Source organism: Miniopterus schreibersii, assembly GCF_964146895.1.
Source record: "Miniopterus schreibersii genome assembly, chromosome: 1".
Lineage (NCBI taxonomy): Eukaryota > Metazoa > Chordata > Mammalia > Chiroptera > Miniopteridae > Miniopterus > Miniopterus schreibersii.
In genome coordinates, this window is record NC_138101.1 from 43,508,016 (window position 1) to 43,528,240 (window position 20,225).

The 20,225-nt window shown below is 44.7% G+C and overlaps 2 protein-coding genes across 17 annotated transcripts in view; one reads left to right on the top strand and one right to left on the bottom strand.

The window, feature by feature from the left end:
- The first annotated feature begins 323 nt into the window (after positions 1-323).
- Positions 324-4,174, top strand: STBD1 (starch binding domain 1). Its single transcript, XM_081148807.1, has 2 exons — positions 324-605; positions 2,363-4,174. Exons 1-2 carry the CDS (start codon positions 386-388, stop codon positions 3,205-3,207), a joined length of 1,065 nt encoding a protein of 354 aa, XP_081004933.1. The 5' UTR covers positions 324-385; the 3' UTR covers positions 3,208-4,174.
- Positions 4,175-8,306: 4,132 nt separating this feature from the next.
- CCDC158 (coiled-coil domain containing 158) overlaps positions 8,307-20,225 on the bottom strand; it is a 68,680-nt gene continuing 56,761 nt past the window's right edge. For 10 of the 16 annotated variants that reach the window (XM_081148894.1, XM_081148889.1, XM_081148888.1 and 7 more), the window contains 7 exons: positions 19,386-19,531; positions 17,274-17,333; positions 16,334-16,393; positions 12,507-12,574; positions 12,129-12,287; positions 10,533-10,632; positions 8,307-8,511 (listed from right to left, as the gene is read on the bottom strand). In XM_081148894.1, coding sequence (XP_081005020.1) covers positions 8,391-8,511; positions 10,533-10,632; positions 12,129-12,287; positions 12,507-12,574; positions 16,334-16,393; positions 17,274-17,333; positions 19,386-19,531 — 714 coding nt within the window. In that variant the 3' untranslated portion in view covers positions 8,307-8,390. Of the gene's footprint in view, positions 8,512-10,532; positions 10,641-12,128; positions 12,288-12,506; positions 12,575-16,333; positions 16,394-17,273; positions 17,334-19,385; positions 19,532-20,225 lie in introns of all 16 variants that reach the window. The other 6 variants (XM_081148898.1, XM_081148897.1, XM_081148899.1 and 3 more) reach the window with 5 other exon arrangements.

Sequence of the window (20,225 nt, forward strand, 5' to 3'; positions counted from 1 at the left end):
AGGCGCGGGACGCGGGGCGCCGGCCGGGCGGGGGACGGCGGCGGCACTGGGTTCCTGGCGCGTGCGACACACACGTGGACGGGGCGCCCGGTGCCCTGGACCCGGCGACCGGCGGAGTCGAAAATGAAAAACGTCGGGAAGGCGCGCGCGTCGCGCGGCGGGAGCGCGGGGCGGCGGGGCGGCGGGGCGGCGGGGCGGCGGGGCGGCGGGGCGGCGGGGCGGCGGGGGGGCGGGGCGGGGCGGGCGCTGGCCCCGGGGGCCGGGCCCGGCGGGGTCGCGGGCCAGCGCGGGCCGTAAAAGGCTGGGGCCGGCGGGGTGGGTGTGGCTTTGACTCCGCGACCCGAGCGCGTCCGGCCTCCGTCGTCTCCCGCAGCGGCGGCCCGCCATGGGCGCCGTGTGGTCCGCCCTGCTGCTCGGAGGGGGCCTGGCCGCCGCGCTTCTGGTCTGGCTGCTGCGGGACAAGGGACGGAAGGGGGGCGCGGGGCGGGGGCAGGGGCAGGGGCAGGGCGCCGCTCCCGGGAAGAATGCGCCTGCGGGGGGCGAGCGGCGCGGCGGCGGCGGACTGAGCCCCGGACCTTGCCGGCGGGAGCTGATCCCCAAACCAGGTACCGCGGCCGCCTCCCCGCGCCTCGAGGGCGGGTCCGCCCGGGGCTGAGACGTTCCCCCGGGGAGGAAATACCCCCCTCCGGCGCGTCCCCAGAGCCCGTCTCCAGGGACGGGCTTCCCTGCGCCGAGGACCCTCCCCACGGCCCGCGTTTCCCACGCTGGTGCGCACGCGCCGCGCGGGGTCCCCGGCCCCCGGGGCCCTGGGGACGGGGCGGTTCGTCCCACGGCGGCCCCCGGCCGGCCTCTGTCCCGGGCGGACCCTCCCGGGCCCCGCAGGTGGGTGCGCTCCGCGCGGCCGCGCTCGGGGCGGCGGGGGCGCAGCGGCGGCGCCCCTCCCCGGGCTCGGAAAGCGGTGCGGAGGTTTAGGGGGACCCTGCAACCCCTGCAGCCTCCGCCGGAGCGGGGACGCCGTCTCCGCCTCCGGGCCCGCCCCCCCCGCGGGAGAGCCGGGGCGGGAGCGCGGGCGAGCACTGCCCGCTGGACGCGTCGGCGGGACGGCCGCGGGCTGGCTGGTCGCGGGGCACGTGCTGCGGGGGGACCCAGCGCGGAGCGGCCCTGACTCCTGGGTTCAAGCCCCTGCGTCTTAGAGGGGCGCCGGCGGAACGCCTGGCTGCGGAGCGCGCCCAGGCCCAGCCTGGCGGCGAAAGCACCTGTGGACGTTATTGTTCGTGGAATGCCGCTCACGTGTGGCCGCCTGAATGTCTGCCCCCGGGGGCGGGACGAGCGGAGAGCCTATTTTACGTTATCTGACCTCATGTTTCAGGGTGAAAGACTGAGGGAATTCAGAGTAATATGATTCCATCTCACTTCCAACGCCACCATTAAAGAGAAAATTAAAGACCACCTTCCCCCATCATCTCCCCCCCCCCCGTTCCCTGGCCGTGCGGCTCAGTTGGTTGGGCCTGGACTGCGCCCGGAGGGGCTGGATTCCCGGTCGGGACACTGCCCGGGTTGCCCGCTGCGTCCTGGCGGGCGGCGTGCAGGAGGCGGCCAGCGGATGCTCCGGTCTCACACTGATGTTTCTCTCTCCCTCCCCCTTTCTCTCTAAAAATCAATAAAAAAATCTTAAAACCAAACCCCAACCAGCACCACCACCAAACCCCTGTGGTGGGTGTGCGACTGGTGAGTTTGATCTCGCAGGGAACAATTTAGATGATCAATGCGGTGACCAAGAATGAAACAGTCTAGAGCGAGCTTGGAGTGCATGCCTTTAGGAACATTTTGGGAAGCGTACAGTAGGAGGGGAGGTGAAAAGTCGCGGTTTGTTGAAGAGCTTCCTGAGGCCCGGTTGGCCGGAGAGAGCACCCCCTGCGCCCTGCCCGCCCTTGCCCAGGGAGGCGCCTGTGGGCGCTGACCCCTGGGCTGCCCGCGGTCCCGGAGAGCACGGGGCTGTGCTGGTCGTGGCGTGGCCGCCCAGCCCTTGGCCCACAGGCTGTGCAACGTTTTTGATGACAGGAGCCAGTCGACTTGACTGGGCGGCCTGAGAGCATGGCCTGCGGCGGCCGGGACGGGACACCCGCCTCTGCGCGGCCTCACTGGCCTCCCGGGTCTGCCGCCTCTTGTTGGGCACACGTGGGTGCTCTTAGCAGCGGTATCGGTTCAGCTCTGAGCCGGGTACCCAGGTCCTTGAGTTCAGTCGGGAGAGGTTTTGTGAACTGCAGATAGATTAGTGGTCAAGTCTTCAATGACCAAACCTGTTTCCTCAGCCCAGCTTAATTTTTTCTCATGAGACCTGACTTACGTTCTGTTTTTATAGAGCATCTTCAGGAAAGCAACGGATGTTTGGTTTCAGAGACCAAAGGCCCTGGGACCGTGCAGGACGCAGCGTGGCGGCCGCGGAGTCCTGGAGAACGTGGCGACCGTGACAGTGCAAGACCGCCGGCTCCTGTGGGACGGTCCCCAGACGCAGAATCTCCAGCCACGCCTCCGTCTAGTTACTCTAGAGGACACGCTGAGACGTCAGGAAATGACAGCCACGAACCTCCAACAGGAGAATGGGGGTGCCAAGCGGGACGAGGGACCCCCGCTGAAGCAGCTCCGAGGTTTGCAGAGAAGTTGCTCCTGGACAGAGGCGAAGAAGAAGTGAGCCTCGCGCAGCTGGACAGACAGGACTCCACTGACCAGGAGGGCTGGGAGGTGGTGTCCAGGCACTCGTCCTGGGGGGAGATCGGGGTGGGCGGCAGTCTTGAGGCTCCACCGTTAAGCCCGAGCCAGGGAACGAACTGTGGCAGAAACACTGTCGCAGAAGCAAGAGGCCAGGAACCGGATGTTAAAACAGAAGGGGCGGTGGCCATGGCCGCGGAGCCCCAGCAGGTCCGCGTCCGGTTCCAGGTCCACTACATCACACGCACCGGCGCGCAGCTCCTGGCAGTAACTGGGGACCACGAGAGGCTGGGGCGGTGGGCTGCCCACGTCCCCCTCCGGCGCAGCAGGCACGGCCTCTGGGCGCGCTCCGTCTCCCTGCCCGCCGGCGCCCTGGTGCAGTGGAAGTTCGTGGTGGTGGAGAACGGGCGGGTGACGCGCTGGGAAGAGTGCAGCAACAGGCTGCTGGCCACTGGCCGCGAGGATCAGTTGGTCCACAAGTGCTGGGGGGTCCACTGATTCGCTTTGAGGGTGCTGAGGCTGTTGCAGGAAGGGGAAGGGGCTGAGGCTGTGGAGCACACCCAACACTGTAAAGGAAGAATAACTCCAAGTTCAGCCAGGTAGTTTCAGCTTTGCTAGTGGCTTTTGTCTAATGTGCAGAAATATACACGTAGACAATGCTTCCAGGGAGCATGGGTTTTTTCTGCGGCGTTGATGGGTGGCTTTATGCTGATCCATCCGGGCTTTAGGGCTTGGTCCATCAGGGGAGTGACTTGGCGAAGCTCGGTCAGGGAGCACAAAAGCTAACCAGCTGCACAGGGTTCGAGCCTGAGTCCTTGGGGATGCAAAACAAGCTGCCTTCAAAAAGCTGGTTTCTTTGTGGCGCAGCTGGGGAAACGTGCTCTTTACTACATGCACACTTTATGCTTAAAAATAGTTCACACCACGTGGAACTGTGATCAGAAAATATCCGGTCACTGATGTGCTCGGGAAGGCTATGCGACTGCCCAGTGTTCTTGGCTTGATTTTACCTGCCTGGTACGGTTTGAAGGTGGCAGTTCCGTCTTTGTCTTGCGATCGAAGGCTAGCGTGGAAACAAGGGCGTGATCAGAGTCTGTCGTCAGGAGCAGCCCACGAGGAAAGAGCAGAAATGGGGTTGAGGTGTGGGGCTGAGCCAGGTGGCCGGGAAGATGGCTCTTAGGGGCTGGGAGACACAGGCAGGCACACCTGACTGCAGGGGGGCACAGGGCTGTCGTTTACTCCGGGGCCTCTGTGGCACCATCTCTGCCCGCTGCAAGGACCGACAGACGGCTGTCGCATAGCAATCTTTTCACCCCCTCCCCTCTCCTTCTTACCAGTAGCTGTTTTGGGGGTAACCAAACTGTAACAGGACAGTGATGGAGAAGTACAACTTTACTCAGAAGAAATAAGCATTTAAAATTTGCTATTATAACTGAAAAAATAAAACCTGAGTTTTAATATCTTTATTAAATGTCTGGATTATTTGTCTAAATCTTGGTTCCATAATAGCTTCAATGTAAGATAAAATAGTAACATTTTCCTCCATTAATAACAGACACAGAAAAAAGCAAACATCAAGAGGCAGAGAAGTCTGTTTTTCTCCTCTCTTCGGAGACAAAGTTTCAGAATATTTCTTTCAAAGCTACCTTTGGAGGGTTTTTTGCATACCTGTACTTGAAAATGAATTCTAATACCTTAAAATTGCTTTGAATAAGTGTAACATCTTTTGGTGAAACATTAATTTTGGTTACAGGTGGTCTTTGCAGAAAAAAGCTTAAACTCAACTGAAGATAGTGTTAGAAAGTGCTTAAAAGAATTGTTTCATTTCTTAGCTCATAGCATTTTTATGTTAAATTGGGGTGTATTTCTTACATCCTTCATAATGAATTTAATATTCTACCAGTGAGGCATTTCCTGTTACTGCCCAGAATACCCAAGCACTTCTATTAGGTAAAATTAAAGGTAAAACTTATTATAAATAAAAGTCTTTAGAGTTATATTATTAGCCACTTTATCATTACCTGATGAAATAAATAATTTTTCAGTAAATCCAGTTGATTTAAGAGATACTTATAATACTAAATTTCATTTTAAAAAATTATTTAAAATTGGATGTGCTTAGAGTGCTAATGTTATAGCATAGTAAAAGGAAAATTCCAGGAGAAGCAGAATAGGGAAACTGAGACAGACAGGTAAACAGAATTTTGCAGCCATCTAGTAAATCCTATCTTCCCTGTACCAAGCACACTTGAGAGTAAATGGTTTGCATTTCTCCTCCCCAGCAAGAGGGTAAATAGCTTAAGTCACCCTACTCAGGGAGACACATCACAGAAATCCAGTAAGTGCCATTTGCCAACCACACCCAAGGACAGACAAATTAAGAATAAACCTCACCCGGGCGTGGCTCAGTGGTTGAGCATCAGCCTATGATCCAGGAGATCGAGGTTCGATTCCCCGTCAGGGCACATGCCCAGGTTGCCGGCTTGATCCCCAGCAGGGGACGTGCAGGAGGCAGCCGATCAATGACTCATCAGTGATGTTTCAACTCGCTCGCTCTCCCCCTCCCTTCCTTTCTCTGAAATCAATAAAGATGTATTAAAAAAAATTATTAAAAAAATCATCTCATTTTGGTACATGAGTGTAAAGCTGATGAATATTATACTGATCCACCCCACGACCTCCCTTAAATGCCCAACCTTTCAACACCTGAAAATGAACGTCCCAATGCACTCTCCCTCCGTGGAGCACACCTGTGCCATTCCCTCCCCCTCTCCTTCCCCCCCCAACCTCTAAGGGACCCCACGAGACTTGCAGCCGGGGAGCAGTGGGATGAGGCAGCTCGCTCCTGGCTCACCCCTGAACCTGACCCCAAGGCCCCCTCTTCTCTGACTTCCCAGTGAGCCAGAGCAGCCCAGCCAGGCTCTCCTCTTGCTGCTTCTGTGCCCTTGTTTCACTGTCCTAAGTATATTTTTGCTTCGGTCAGTAAATTTTGCTTTCTTTTCTACACTTTGATTGAAATCTTTCCCTCAAGAAGACAAGAACCGAGGCCTCCTTGTCTTGCTTGTTACACTTAGAGTGCTAACACTGTCATTTAGAGGAGAAACATGAGGATTTGTGTGTGAGAGAGAGAGAGTTGATGTGCCTTAGTTTATTATCTGTACTGGACAGGGCTGCCGCCAGCTGCTGTCCCAGGCACTGTGACACAAGCTTATTTCTTACTAAACAGTGAGCAGTGGGCTTTTCTGGCAGGAGGGCAGCTCTTGCAGAGACTCACCCAGGTTCCTTCTGTCCTACAGCCCTCTGGGCCCTCACTGTCCTCTGTCACCAGCCCATGGGAGGGGAAATGAAATGAGGGGAAACCACAAATGCTTTCAAGAACTTTTGGCCAGAAAGTGCCACATGTCACTCTGTCCACATGCAATGTCCTAATGGTGGAGGGCAGGTGGGGCTGGGAAACAGCCTCTCGCTGGGCAGCAGTTTCTGTGACATCTGGGCCAGGCCAGGAGCGCAGACTGTGTTCAGCCAGCCTTCTGTAGTGAGTGACGGTCTCTACTGTCTTCAGCACAATTCATTTTTGCACACCTTAACTCCTTCTGTTTGGTTCACACGTGAGGTATAATAGATTTGGTCTTTGTTCCAGGTGCCTAGCACTGAGCTGCTCAGATCCTTGGAATGTCTTGAGATGCGAATGTCTTTTGTTAGTCACAATGAGGCCCTTTAGATCACACCTGAGCTTACAGTGTGAGGTGGTTTTTGGTGGAGCCCTTTATAGCCCCCGGGATGGAGCTGGTCACCAGGAAGACAGAGTGATTAGAAGTCTGGAACTTTCAGCCCCACCCACCGATCTCTGGGAAGAGGTGGAGAACAGAGTAAGCTCTAAACACTCTTGAATACAGTCAAGTGCCCAATAAAGATGATCCAGTCAACCGTGGACCAAAGGACCGAATTAGGTTATAATGGAGCTGAAAAATCCGCCACCTAGTGAGGTGGTAGCCGTCCTGGCATCGTATCATTACTCACGTGGGTGTGGAGATGCTGGTGTGATCAAACCTGCGCTGCCAGTCCTATAAAAGTACAGCACATACAATTATGTACAGTGCAGAATACTTGATAATAAATGACTGTTACCGGCTTACGTATTTACTACACTATATTTTTTATTGTCACTTTAGAGTGTACTCTACTTATTAAAAAGTTCACTGTAAAACAGTGTGCCCTGTTACACTGACAGCAGCCTCACCTCATGTTTCCCACATCTCTTGATTGCGTCATTTTCTCTCGTGCTTGATTTAATCATGTTGTTTTATAAATTTAGTGTAGCCTAAGTGTACGGTGCTTATAAAGTCCACCGGAGTGTACAGTAGCGTCCTGGGCCTTCACACCCACTCCCCACTCACTCACCCACCCAGGGCAACTTCCAGTCCTGCAAGCTCCGCTCATGTAGGTGTACCATTTTTGTCTTTTGTATCGTAGTTTTCATATTTACATACACAAGGACTTGCAGCTGCCTGCAGTGTTCAGCGCAGTGCCATGCTGTACAGACGTGTAGCCAGGAGCACAGGCTGTCCCGCAGTGTGGTGGGCTATCCCTCCTGCGGTGTGCATGACATTCGCACAGGGATGAGATCGCCTAACCACACATTTCTCAGAGTGTTCCCTGCTGTTAAGTGGCCAGGACTGTAGGAGATTTAATGAGCTTTGGGGTTGGTGAACACTTCGAGGTGCTGAAAGGGTGGTGCACCCTGAGGGCATGGACGCTTCATGCACCAGAACCCCACACCTTGCCCTATGCATCTCTTACATTTGGCTGTTCCCGAGTTGTTTCCTTTATAATACACCAGTAACAGTAACTAGAGCACTTTCCTAAGTTTCGTGATCCATTCTAGCAAGTTACTGAAACTCAGGAGGAGGTTGTGGGAACCCCCAATTTATCACCTGTCAGTCTGGGACAGGTGGTCTGGGACTTTCGACTGCCATCTGAAGTGGAAGGCATCCTGTGAGATTGGGCCCTTGAATCTGTGGAATCAGACCTTAACTCCAGGTAGTGTCAGATCTGAATTGACTCGCAGGACATCCTGTTGGTGTCCACAAGAGTTGGTTATTGGTGTTAGGAAAAAACTCCACATACAAAACCCCCTAATTTGTTCAAATCTAATTAAGGCTGACTGAACTCATTCAATCTGCAGAAGTTACCCACTGACTGAAGAATAACACGAGTTTTCTTCATTCTTTATAGTTAAGATATAAAAGAGAAACTCTTCCAGAAGTTTTTATTAGGGCCTCAATGTTTTGTTATCTGATCACATTCACTGATGTTGATAGATCAGTGAGCTCAGGGTCACAGAAGGAATCCTGTCAGTATGGAGGAATCTGTCCTGTTCTGGGCATTGTACCACATCTTTCATGTGAAAGTTGTTTTTTAAGTTGGAAAAACACACACAAACTATTGCCTCAGCACCAGTAAAAATGATTAAAAAAACCACATAATTATTCCAACACACTAGCACAAATCAATACATTACAAGTTATGAATACTTCCACTAGGTACTGCTTGAAGTTTTCCTGGGAGAGCACTCGAGAACAGTTTATTTCAAAATAGAGTTTATAAGACAGGGTATCTTTTATTAAATTTTCACATAAAAAGAAAAAAGTCACAGGGCACTAATTATGGCAACACCACAATTAACTGGGCATCACCTCTCTGTAAAGGCCAGGCAAGCAAGGTGTCATTTTAGCAACATTTTTTCCTGGTCTTTCACTTTCTGTATTCTCTTTTCTTGATTTCTGATCATCGAAGACATTGCTGAAAATGTCGACAGAACAAAGTTAGAACAGCAACATTTACTGAGGCTTTAATTAATTCTATTATGTGCTTTTTTAAAGGTCAGCTCGCTACTGTAGGATATACACACATTCTGAGCTCAAGAAGTTCTTAAAAATCGCAAAGTAGCATATTTTTGAAAAGATATGTTATGGAAATAGAGCTAAGGAAAAATCTCTACTTTCTCAGTTATTTTAATGAGCACAATGTTATTATAGAAGTAATACATACTATTGTTAATAATCTGAACACCTCAGAAGTGTACAAAGGGAGACGCAAGTCAGTCTTTGCCTCTGGTCCCTTCATCTGCTGACTCCCCCCACCCCCGCCCCGAGGTCATCACTAAACAGTCTGGTGAATATCTCATGTACACGCGCACACACACACTGCACAGAATTTTCTTCTTTACATAAATGTAAATGTATTAATTGTCCTGTAGCTTGATTTACGTAACAAAACGTTAACATCTTCCCAGTCCAGCTCATGTTTGTTATGACTGCACAGTATTCCATTTATGGATGTACCGACATGTCAGCAAATAAATTTTTAGAAGTTGCTTCCTTAGTTTGTTTATAAATGATGTTACAGGAAATACTCTTGTAAACAAACCTTTGTGTGTGTGTACAATTGTTTCTTGTAGAATTAATTGTTAGAAGTGGAATTTCTGGGTCAAGGCAGATTTGTACTTTAAATTTTGATAAATGCTCCCAAAATTCTCTCCAAAATAATTATTTCATAATTTCTAAGAGACAGTCCATCCAGACAATGTATCCAACATAAAGGTCTTTTTATTTTTTAAGTAAATGCGACATGTCTCCCATTTGGACTATTACTCAGATGAGCTCAGAAATACAAGTTAAAGTGTGATAAAAATGGGGCAAGGAAAGAAGATAATGCATCTTCTTTAAAGAGCTCACAATAAATTTAAAATCAAACATTTTTTCCTGATATTTATATCCATAGGGATCTGGGGTCATCATAAGGGATCTGGAATTTTCTTTAGTAACAATTTGGTATAGCCTTAGTGCAGTAAAACATGTGGAGTACAGAGATCAAGTCCCAGATCCACTGCACGTGTGACTTGGAGTTTATTGACTGGCTGTGATCCTATCTTCAGTTTCCTCATTTTCAAATGACATAACACTAGTGCCCACCTCTCGTGCCGTTGTGAGGCTCCCATGGAGAAAACATCGGTAAAGTTCTGGGAACAGGGCCTGCCACATAGCTGGTAAATGCTCAACAAATGCTAATAGCAACTATTATTATTAGTGAGGTTAAATTTCTTTTATAAGGATTTGTTCTTAGGAAAATATTTATTATCCTTCATCTGCAACTTATTTTTCTAAAGTCAGAAAGATGGAGTACTATGTATACTCCAAAATTAATTTCCCTCTGAAAAAAGGCTCCAGGATTCATGAACTTATGTCAGAAAAGCATAAAATGTGATAGCCCTCCAAGCCCATGGGAACATATCCATATCCTCCCATATCCACAGGAAATCCACTTAGAACTTATGCCCAAAAGTTGCCTATCAAATGCAGAGTACAATAATTTCTCATTCAAGTAGCTTTAGCACATTTATAAGTCATTTATCTTTTTATTTAGTGGTTCATTTTGTGGCATAGTCTCTCCCCTTTTTTTTTTTTTAAGTGAGAGTTATTGTGAAGCAGTGAGACAGAGCAGCCTGTGGCATAGTCCCTCACAGTCCATGCTCCTGAAAGCCCCGTGTAAGGCTAAACACTGCTATTTTGTTTTCTGACTATTGACCGCAGTTGTGCCCTGGCCACCATCATACAAATGCCGATCTGCAGTAGAGCAGGACTAAAGTGACCTGCAAGTCACACAATGAATCGAGGGCTCGGCCATGGCTAAGACCCTTATATTTTGACTAAGGATGCTTTATTCAAGATGCTCTGCAGTGGCTCAAAAGATAGGAGGCTTAACCTGAAGGGAAGGTGAGTATTCTTTTGAGCAGGGAAGATCTCGCCAAATGGACACCGTACCTTGGTTCTTCATCTGTAAATCTTCCACCAGAGTTTGCAAGCTTTCCAGTCTGTTCTGAAGCTTCCTGCATGTTTTTCCTGTGGTTTCTATTGGCTGAGACTGTGAAGCTATTAGAAAATTGCTTAGATGTGATATTAAAAGTCTATTTAATATATATTTTAGAAATCTTCCAATTACAGGTTAAACAACCTTTCTTTTAAAATAATGAAAATCTTGCCCTGTTGGCTTGGCTCAGTGCTTAGAGTGTCGGCCAGCGGACTGAAGGGTCCCAGGTTTGATTCCAGCCAAGGGCACGCACCTTGGTCGCAGGCTCCATCCCTGGCCCCAGTCGGGGTGCGTGCTGGAGGCAACCGATCAATGTGTCTCTCATATCCATGTTTCTCTCTCTGTCTCTCTTTCTCTCTTTCTCCCCCTTCCACTCTCTCTGAAAAGAAATGGAAAAAATATCCTCGGGTAAGGATTAAAAAATATAATAATAATAATAAATAATGAAAACCTTCAACACTATTGTAAAATAAAAAAGTGTCTTATCCAAACTTTGCAATGCTAGCTTATTTTATTTTGTCTCAAACCAATCTGACTTACTCTTATTTAACTACATGGCATTAAATGGGATGAGTGAGAGGAATACTTTAAGTTTAATGATATCTTCTGCATTATAAACAATAGCTTTCATAGCAAACCTTAGAGTCCCATGAGCTTAGGGTTTGGAAGAGCAAGATTTAATACTGACACTGGCAACATTCCTGAAGGTGAGCGAGGCCAAGGGTGCATTTTAGCTGATGTCACCTGAATGAGGAAGGGGTTATAAATGGGAAAGGGTAGCCTGGATGCTGACCTGGCTACAGTGAACTGGGAAGAAATTTGGCAGTGAACTGGGAAAAACTGAGGAGGGCGTCTAATAAGTATGCTAAGTTTCGTCAACCTCTAAAAAATACTTGATTGGCAATCTCAAGATTTTAATTTTGATCTTAGTCTCTGATGCAACAACTTGCCTAGTTTACCCCTGGTCAAAGGGAATGAATGCTGCCCTCGAGCCCTGGGGCTGTTTGAGTGACAGTCACGTATGATAAAAGACATTTCAAGTTCAATTCAACATCTACTTATTTAACTCGAGTTTATTTATCAAGCACTTATTCTAAATCAAACCACTTTTTCCCCATCTGTCTTAGAAAAAAAATTTTTTTAAATGAGAACATTTTGATCAGTTTGTGGGATACTTGCATTTGCAAAGGCAGAGACTGAAGAGAGCTGTGGTTTTAGAGAATGTAAATAAGAAAAGTCACAGCATTTAAAAGAAGACCCCAAATCTTATAATAAATAGAAAAAATTCATTATTCACGGCAGAAACATAATATTTGCATATAATATCTATGTATGTTTACTAAGGAGTGTGTGTGTGTGTGTGTGTGTGTGTGTGTGTGTACACAATAGCTATTCTATTTAAGTCAGACCACTTAGGTTCCACAGCCAGCTATCAGAACTTGAATATAAGAACACCATGTAACATCTGATTCTGGTTATAGAAAGGGACTTTCCCTTTACCAGAGCAGGAAAATCAGTTAATCTCATCAATGATGTCAGATCATCCTTACCTTTAACAGATTCAGCTGAACGAGCAGTTTTGGTAGATCTATACTGAGATGTGGAACCTATCGACTCTTCAGCCGAACTAGTTAGGAGCGAGTGAACTGGAGACTTCTTAGGAGAAGAATGGAATGAACGAGAAGCTGAATTTTTCACAGATGGATTTACTAAAATTTTGCAAGGACAAAAGTAAAAGCACATATTTAATTAAAAATAGTACACTACACCTCTCAAAATATCAAACTTTCATGAGAAAATGTTTCCAGTGATTGGAGGGAGGGAGAAAGGATGTTCTAGCATATACCCAAGGCTTTTATCCTCATGGAAATGGAGCCACTGTCAGGTTTTGAGCAGGCCCTGTTTCGGTGCTTTCACTGAAAACTCACCTGTAGATGGGAATGTAAAGCTGCTGGAGGGATCTTCCAAATCTCCTGTGTGTAATGTGACTGGCTCTCTGGAAGCATAAGAGTGGTCATGCAAACACTCCATTTCAAAAACTCTGCACAAATGTTTATGGACAGAACAAGCAAATGTAGGCAAAAGTGATGGCTCAAAATATAAACTCAAGGTGGCAGTCCTAACCCTAACCTGCAGAAGTCCTAAAATACCTTGCAAAGGAGATCCAAAGTTGCACTGTCTTTATGCATTCAGTGCCCATGAACATTTTGCAAAATGAAAATGTAATAGTATATAACCCTAGCTAGGAAATTCATTTTTGTGTAATAGTAGCTATAAAACCCAAATATTTCTCTCATAGATTCTAAGAGATGAGATCTTAATAAGATATTTAAAAATAAAAACACTGCCCGGCCAGGTGTGGCTCAGTGGTTGAGCATTGACCTAGGATCCAGGAGATCGGGGTTCGATTCCTGGTCAGGGCACATGCCCGGGTTGCAGGCTAGGCAGCTGATCAATGACTCTCTCATCATTGATGTTTCTATCTCTCTCTCTCCCCCCTCCTTTCCTCTCTCTGAAATCAATAAAGATATGTTTAAAAAAAAAGAAAACACTAATGGAAAAAAGAAAGAAACCGCTTTTAGCAATAGCAGTATCACTTTATAAAACTATCAGACTTATTTAAATCAGTAAGTTGAAAAGGCCACACAGCTCTGTGGATTGGGTACTGGTATGAGAATATATGGCAGCAGTTCTCAAGGTGGTTCCCTTGCAGGGGTTTTGTGAGGTCAAGACCGTGTTCGCTATAATGCTAAGATAATTGTTTTTTAACTCTCAGTCTCTTAACAAGGGCACAGTGAGATTTCCAGAGGCTCCATGATATCTGATATCACAGCAGAGTAAATGCAAGTACAGAGAATCCAGCTTTCTTTTTTTAACTATGGAATGCTTCACGAATTTGCATGTCACCCTTGTGCAGGGCTATGCTAATCTCTCTATCATTCCAACTTTAGTATATGTGCTGCCGAAGTGAGCATGAGAATCCAGCTATCTTTTATAAAGCATGCATTAAATTGTGAAACAATGCCTTTTCAATGATTTTTTGTTTGAAAATATAGCTAATTTTCATAATAAAATCTATTATTATGGTAACATGTAACAATACACTTTGTTATTTTTAAGTAAATATCAGTGTCTTAAAATTTTTAAATGCTTAAAATTAAAATTTATTTTTCCAATACTTAAAATGGCAATAGTAGAAATGACCCTGATAAACAAAAGCTCTTTGGAACCCTCAATGATAGTTGCAACGGCAAAGGGGTCCTGAGGCCAAGAAGTTTGAGAATAGTTTTGTTAGGAGAAAAGCCCGGGAAAGGAAGGTTGTGGCTACATTGTGCATAGTCTTCATTATCAGGGCAAAGAGTCTGTTCTTGCTGCAGTAGGCAATGGGGAACCTTTGAAGGTTTGGAGGCTGGGCAACAGATACAGCCTGAGGCGTGTTTTAGGCAGACCAATTTGAAATTGATGCATAGAAGTGACTGGAACATGCAAGAGATGACAGACTTAAAAACATCCACACTAAACACTGTAGAGGCTACCACAATAGTCCATAAGAAAGGCAGAAGGGCTATGAACAATGGTGAACGATGGCTGCCAAACATATCTGTATCCAAATGCCAAGAACCTATGAATGTTACCATGTATGGCAGTTGAGGTTTTGCAGATGTGATCACATCAAGAATTTCAAGATGGGGAGATTTTCCTGGATTATCTGGATGGGCCCTAAATGCCATGATAAGTGTTTTCAAGAGGGAGGCAGGGGGAGACTTCACACAGAGAAATGATATGGCAGTCTCAGCAGAGAGAGATTTGAGGATGTTATGCTGAGGATGGATGAAGGAGCCACAAGTGAGAGTGCAAGGAAGGAAGCTCTGGAAGGAACCTCTGAAAAAGGTCAGGAAATGAATTAGCCCCAGGAGCTTCTGGAGGGCGTGATATCTTGACTTCAGCTCAGTGAAACTGAGTTATGACTTCAGGCATCCAGAACTGTTAACAGATAAATTTGTATTGTTTTAAGCCACCAATTTTGTTACAGCAGCCATAGGAAAATAATGCAGACAGTTCCAGGGGATGTTCCAAGAAGAAAGTAGATTTGAGAATTGTTTTACAGTCAATATTAATAAGATTTGGTTGACTAGAGAAATGAGATGAGAGAGAAAGAATAAAAGATAATGTTAAGATTTAAACATAGGTGCCCTGGGAAAGTGGTGGTGCCACTTGGTGAAACTGAAGTGTAAGCTAGAGGGGAATGGTTTTGTGGAATGACCATCTTTATTTATTTGGTCATTATAATCTTTGGGCCATTATGTTCCATTTCTTGAAACATCCATATGGAGATGTGAAAAAGGGAGCTAGATATTATGAAGCCTTTACTGGAAACCTTCCTTAGGGCATAATGCTGCTCATTAAATTGTGATAACAATAGAGTAAGAGTCGTCAATGCTCCACAAAACTTCTGAGAGATGTGGCTCTCAGAGTAATTCAGGCACAAACTCCAGTTATCTGTTTCTTTTTCATTCTGCTCCAGGTATGTGGAATATATTGACTTAGCTTATATGGCTGCAGAAGTTTCTAGATTAAGAAACACTATAAGATGTTGATTGAAGAACAGGCGCTGTACCTACAGTGAAATGCTGAGGTAAAACAGCAATTGTGGTATTCTTTCTCATTCATTTGTGAGTTTAAAAAATGGCCAGTTTGCCACAGTATAGAGCATTCAAATGCAGTTTTAATTTTCTAATATGCATCATACTTTTCATAGCTTCTGTTAAATACTTAAAAATCACTTTTTCCCATTTGAACACAGGAAGGGGCTAGGTCCCATCTTTTCCTCACCATTCTCTCTTCTTTATAAGCACATGGCTGCTGAAAGAAACAGATTTTTCTAGTCTGGAAAAACTACAGCAGAGCTTTACTTAGCTCTGGGAAGCAGCCTCTGTGACCCATGCCTAAGATTGGGCTCTTTACCTGGCAGCTCAGTCCAGGTTCCCAGTACTCAGGAGCCTGCTAGACCTGGGTTCAGATCCGATCCAGTTTACAAGCTCTATGACCTTGGCGAGTTGCTTAAGCAATCAGGGTCTTCATTACTAAACTATACGTGGGGGTAATAATGCCTGTCATAGATCATAGATTAGGTAGACTTACTGTAGCAAGTCTAAAATACCCAGGAAATAGAAAAATAAAAATATGCAGAGGACAGCTACAGATATTAATAGGAACAATGCAGTGTTACACACCCAGGTAAGAAATAAAATCGAATCTCATTTCCTATAGGTTAACAGAAAGATATATTTAGAAAGATTCAAGTTCATTGTATATTGATCAAGTAGCAGGGACAGTAAGAAAATATTTATAATATGGCTTAATTAATTCACTAACCAAATATTTACTGAATGGCTACTATGTGGCAGGCGCTTGGTGCTGAAGATAATGCAGTGAATAAGCCTCTGCCTAACTTGAAATTAAACAGAATTCATCTTCATATCCTTATTACATTAAAAGGGCTCTGATATTTCTATTTTTTATAGGTGGTAAAAATAGAAAAGAAGTAAGCTTTTTTTCCAGTCAGTCAATAAACAGACCTTAGATTGTAAGCAACTCAAGGACAGGCCCCTGTCTGTCCTGCTCGCTGTTACAGTCTAAAAGCCTAGCACAGAGTGGCAAATTGTGGGCAGTTAATGATCTTCTGAACTAATGAATGAACAGCAGCAGTAAAGGGGGTATTTTGAAAGTCAGGGCTGGTAAGATCATTTCTTACCTACTGAGAGTTTCACTTGATTTGCTGTCTTCAGTGGAGTCCCTTAATGAGTTGTTGCTTCTGTTGGCAGAGGGATGGGGGAAATTAAAGGCTACGCAATATTATTTTAACTTAGTGATAAAACAAAATTGTTCCTCTGAACACTGCTTTTAGACAAGCACAGATTCAAAAGAATGAGATTGGGGCACTGGGTCTGCAAGGTGGAGGAAACAGTATGGAGAGAAGCTTGAAGACAAAGAGATGGAAGTCAGGAGCAGTCTGCCTAGATTAAGCAGGCTGGTGACACGCTGGGGAGATTCTTCAATGTCGGCCTGAGGGACCGCGTACTTAATGCAGCAGGCAGTGAGGAGCTACAGAAGATCTGCAAGCACTGGCCTCTGCATCTAATATTAATAACAAATTAGTATTAGCTTGTTTTTCTTTTATGGCTAAAGTCATTTATCAGAAGTTGTCCTTAATTGGGGGTCATGGGTTTCACTTCTTTATGCTCTTTTTATGATTCCATTAAAAATTCAGCTATTCAATTATTGATGAAAATAGGACTGGTTACAGTGAGGTTCTTATAATCCTTTATTGAGGTTGTTCTCACTTACTTCCAGACTACCTTCCTCTCAAAAGTGATGTAAGCCATTGTAAATATGTGTAAATGTAGAAAGTCTTCTGTTTTTGGTATGACACACAATATAAATATCATCATATGGGTAAACAGTATCAAAATTTAAAATAAGAAAAAAAAAAAGCCTATTAAATGATTTCTAGAAAGTAAATCACTTTAGTACATTTCATTGAAAGCCTTTTTTAGTTTCAGTTAAACAATATAACAGCTTTCTCTCAATGAACCCAAAATGCCAGAACTATCTAAACAGAATACCCAAATCACCTAGTCACATATAAAATTGTTGGACAATTATTTAGATTCAGAACCCCAGGTTCTTCTTACCTATGGCATATCTCTAATCTCAGGCTTGATTCAGTAATGCAATCTATTACTCTGTCATCTCTGTATAAATAAATAAAACTGTTAATTATACAAAGAACAATTTCAAGATTCCATGTATTTTCAGAATAACCAGTTGTATTTAACCCCTCTTTAAGATACAACAGCAGATTTTAGGCCTCCAAGCAAATTTTGCAAAGTTCATCAACTCAGAAATGCTTTTTTGTTCCATGGATTCTTAAAAGCTTTAGACAGAGTTTAAGCTTTGGTGAAAAGGTCATAGCAGGATTACAGCAAACTAACATAAATTCCCTAAAGGCAGGGACCATTATATTCATGTTCAATACAATCCAATATGATTCAAGCCCACAATGGCTGAAGTGATGAACATCTGATGAGGGAAGTCATGGCAACCTTGTGGGATGATTAGTGTCGGGAGCCAGGGGCTCTAACTTTTACTTCTGACTTTGCCTCTCTGCTTCATAGGAGGAATCAACTCAGTCTGCGCCTAAATGGATTCATTAGTTAAATGAGCTTAATAATACTGCCCTAGCTTAGAAGACATATTAAAGAGTTATGAAAGCCCTGGCCGGTCTGCCTCAGTGGTTAGAGCGTCGGCCTGCAGACTGAAGGGTTGTGGGTTTGATTCTAGCCAAGGGCATGTACCTTGGTTGCAGGCTCGATCCCCGGCCTTGCTTGGGGCATGTGTGGGAGGCACCCAATCGATGTGTCTCTCTCACATCGATGATTCTCTCTCTCTCTCCCTTCCACTCTCTCTGAAAAGCAATGGAGGAAAAAAATATCCTTGAGTGAGGATTAAAAAAAAAAAAAGTTATGACAAAATTAAAAGTGCTCTGCACATGTGAATATTCTTTGACGGGGTGGCCAATAGAATGCTTCTGATGTGTGCTTCAGAGTAACAATGTTATCCCAGGTAACTGCGCTGTTACTACTAACATTTCATTATTACTGTTAATAATATTATTAATAAAATTAATATATACTAAGTGAACATCTTAAGAAACTGGAGGTTATTTATAAATATTATAAATAATATAAATATTAGAAAGTATTCCTTTGAGATACTTGTCATCTAACCAGAAAGTGATTATTCCAACAATGATGTTATAATACTAACAGCTAGTATACAACTAGTATAATACTAAAAATATAGTATATGCCATATTAAAATGCTTTAAGTTAATCTAATAACAATATCCAATAAAATTTTAAAACGCTATTTTAAAAGAATATGAACATCTCATTGATTTCTGTAGGTATGTATAAGAAAGGCTCATAAACTGGTTGAATCCTTTTTGGGTCTGCATTTTCATTAACTTCATATAGGTCATTGGCATGAATACCTAGAGAGCCAGGGCCTTTCCTATTAGCTTACACTCGGGCAGTTCTGTAGTTCCCAAGGTTCTGGCTTTAGCTTCACCTATGTGGTTGTAGGCAAGTCAACCTTTTGAAATGCGTATTTTTCTCATTTGTAAAATGGGATAAATAAATCCTGCCCTGTCTTGTCTCAAATAATTGTGATAATCAAGTAAGATTATGGATGTGAAATCTGTTGGGAACTATAAATTTATATAGAAATGTAACTTTGGGTAACACCTCACCCTGCTTTCTGAACAGAATAACTGTACTATTTTCTCTTGCTGTCAAGTTATTTTACTTTTGCTTAACTCCCCCACTTTCATATTGCTATCCCTGGTAATGTCAGATACCTTTCAAAGTTATTTAAACCTCAACCTCCTAGAGCAGTGATTTTCAACCTTTTTCATCTCATCCACACATAAACTAATTACTAAAATTTTGAAGCACACCAAAAAATATATAATGCTTTTTGCTGATCTGACAAAAAATAGGTATAATTTTGATTCACTCACACCAAACGGCTATTGTGTTGGCTGTTGTCATTGTTATATTTGACAATCTAAGGGAAAAGAGGTCAGTGCCCCTGGCTAAACAGTCAGGTATTGCATGTTTTAAAAGTTCGTGCGGCGCACAGGTTGAAAATCACTGTCCTAGAGCCGTAACACACAGACAACTTGCTGGCAAAGCACTGGGACAGCAGCTTTCCCGCTCTGAAGGACACTCAGTCTTACACACCCATAGGCGGCCCCCAGGGACGGTGTTCTCCCGCCTTCCTCCGTCTTGCCCAGAGGCACGGCGGGCTCCTCGTTGATCACGCTTCTCAGCTCCTGCAGAAGCTGTTTCAGGTCCCTTGTTGGATCCTCCTTAGGCTTCATAGAGTGCTGAAATAGAACAATTTACAAAACAAAGACATTTCGGTTTTCCCCCAGATTTGTATGCTATTATTTATTATAAAATTAATTCAACTGGTATATAGAAATCATGGAGAAGAAGAAAACAAAAACCACCGGAAATCTTGCTAGTCAGGGATAATCAATAATAACCAATCATCAATATAGTGCAATATCTAATTTATAAATATATGCACACATATTTATAAATTAGAATATACACACGGGAGTCAACTATATACATCTACTTTTAAACCTTTTTTATTTTTTAATTTAAACAGTGCAGTATGAACATCAGATAATGTCATTAAATCTTAACAACTACATTCAGGCAAAATAATTTCAATATTTCTTTTTAGGGCTGAACTAATTTTTTAAAAATTTATTTTAGAGAGGGAAGAAGGAGGAGAGAGACACACAGAGACAGAGACAGAGACAGAGACAGAGAGAAAGAGAAAGAAACATTGATTGGTTGCCTCCGGGGAGGCAACCCTGGGGATCAAACCCAAAACCTAGGTATGTGCCCTGACCAGGAATCGAACCTGCAACCTTTTGGTGTATGGGGAGGATGCTCCAACCAGCCGAACCACCTGGCCAGGGTGATATTAACTCTTTACTTATTGGAAATATTTTTCTAGTTTGTGATTCCTTTTAAATTTTGTACATGGTGGTTTTGTGATTTAAG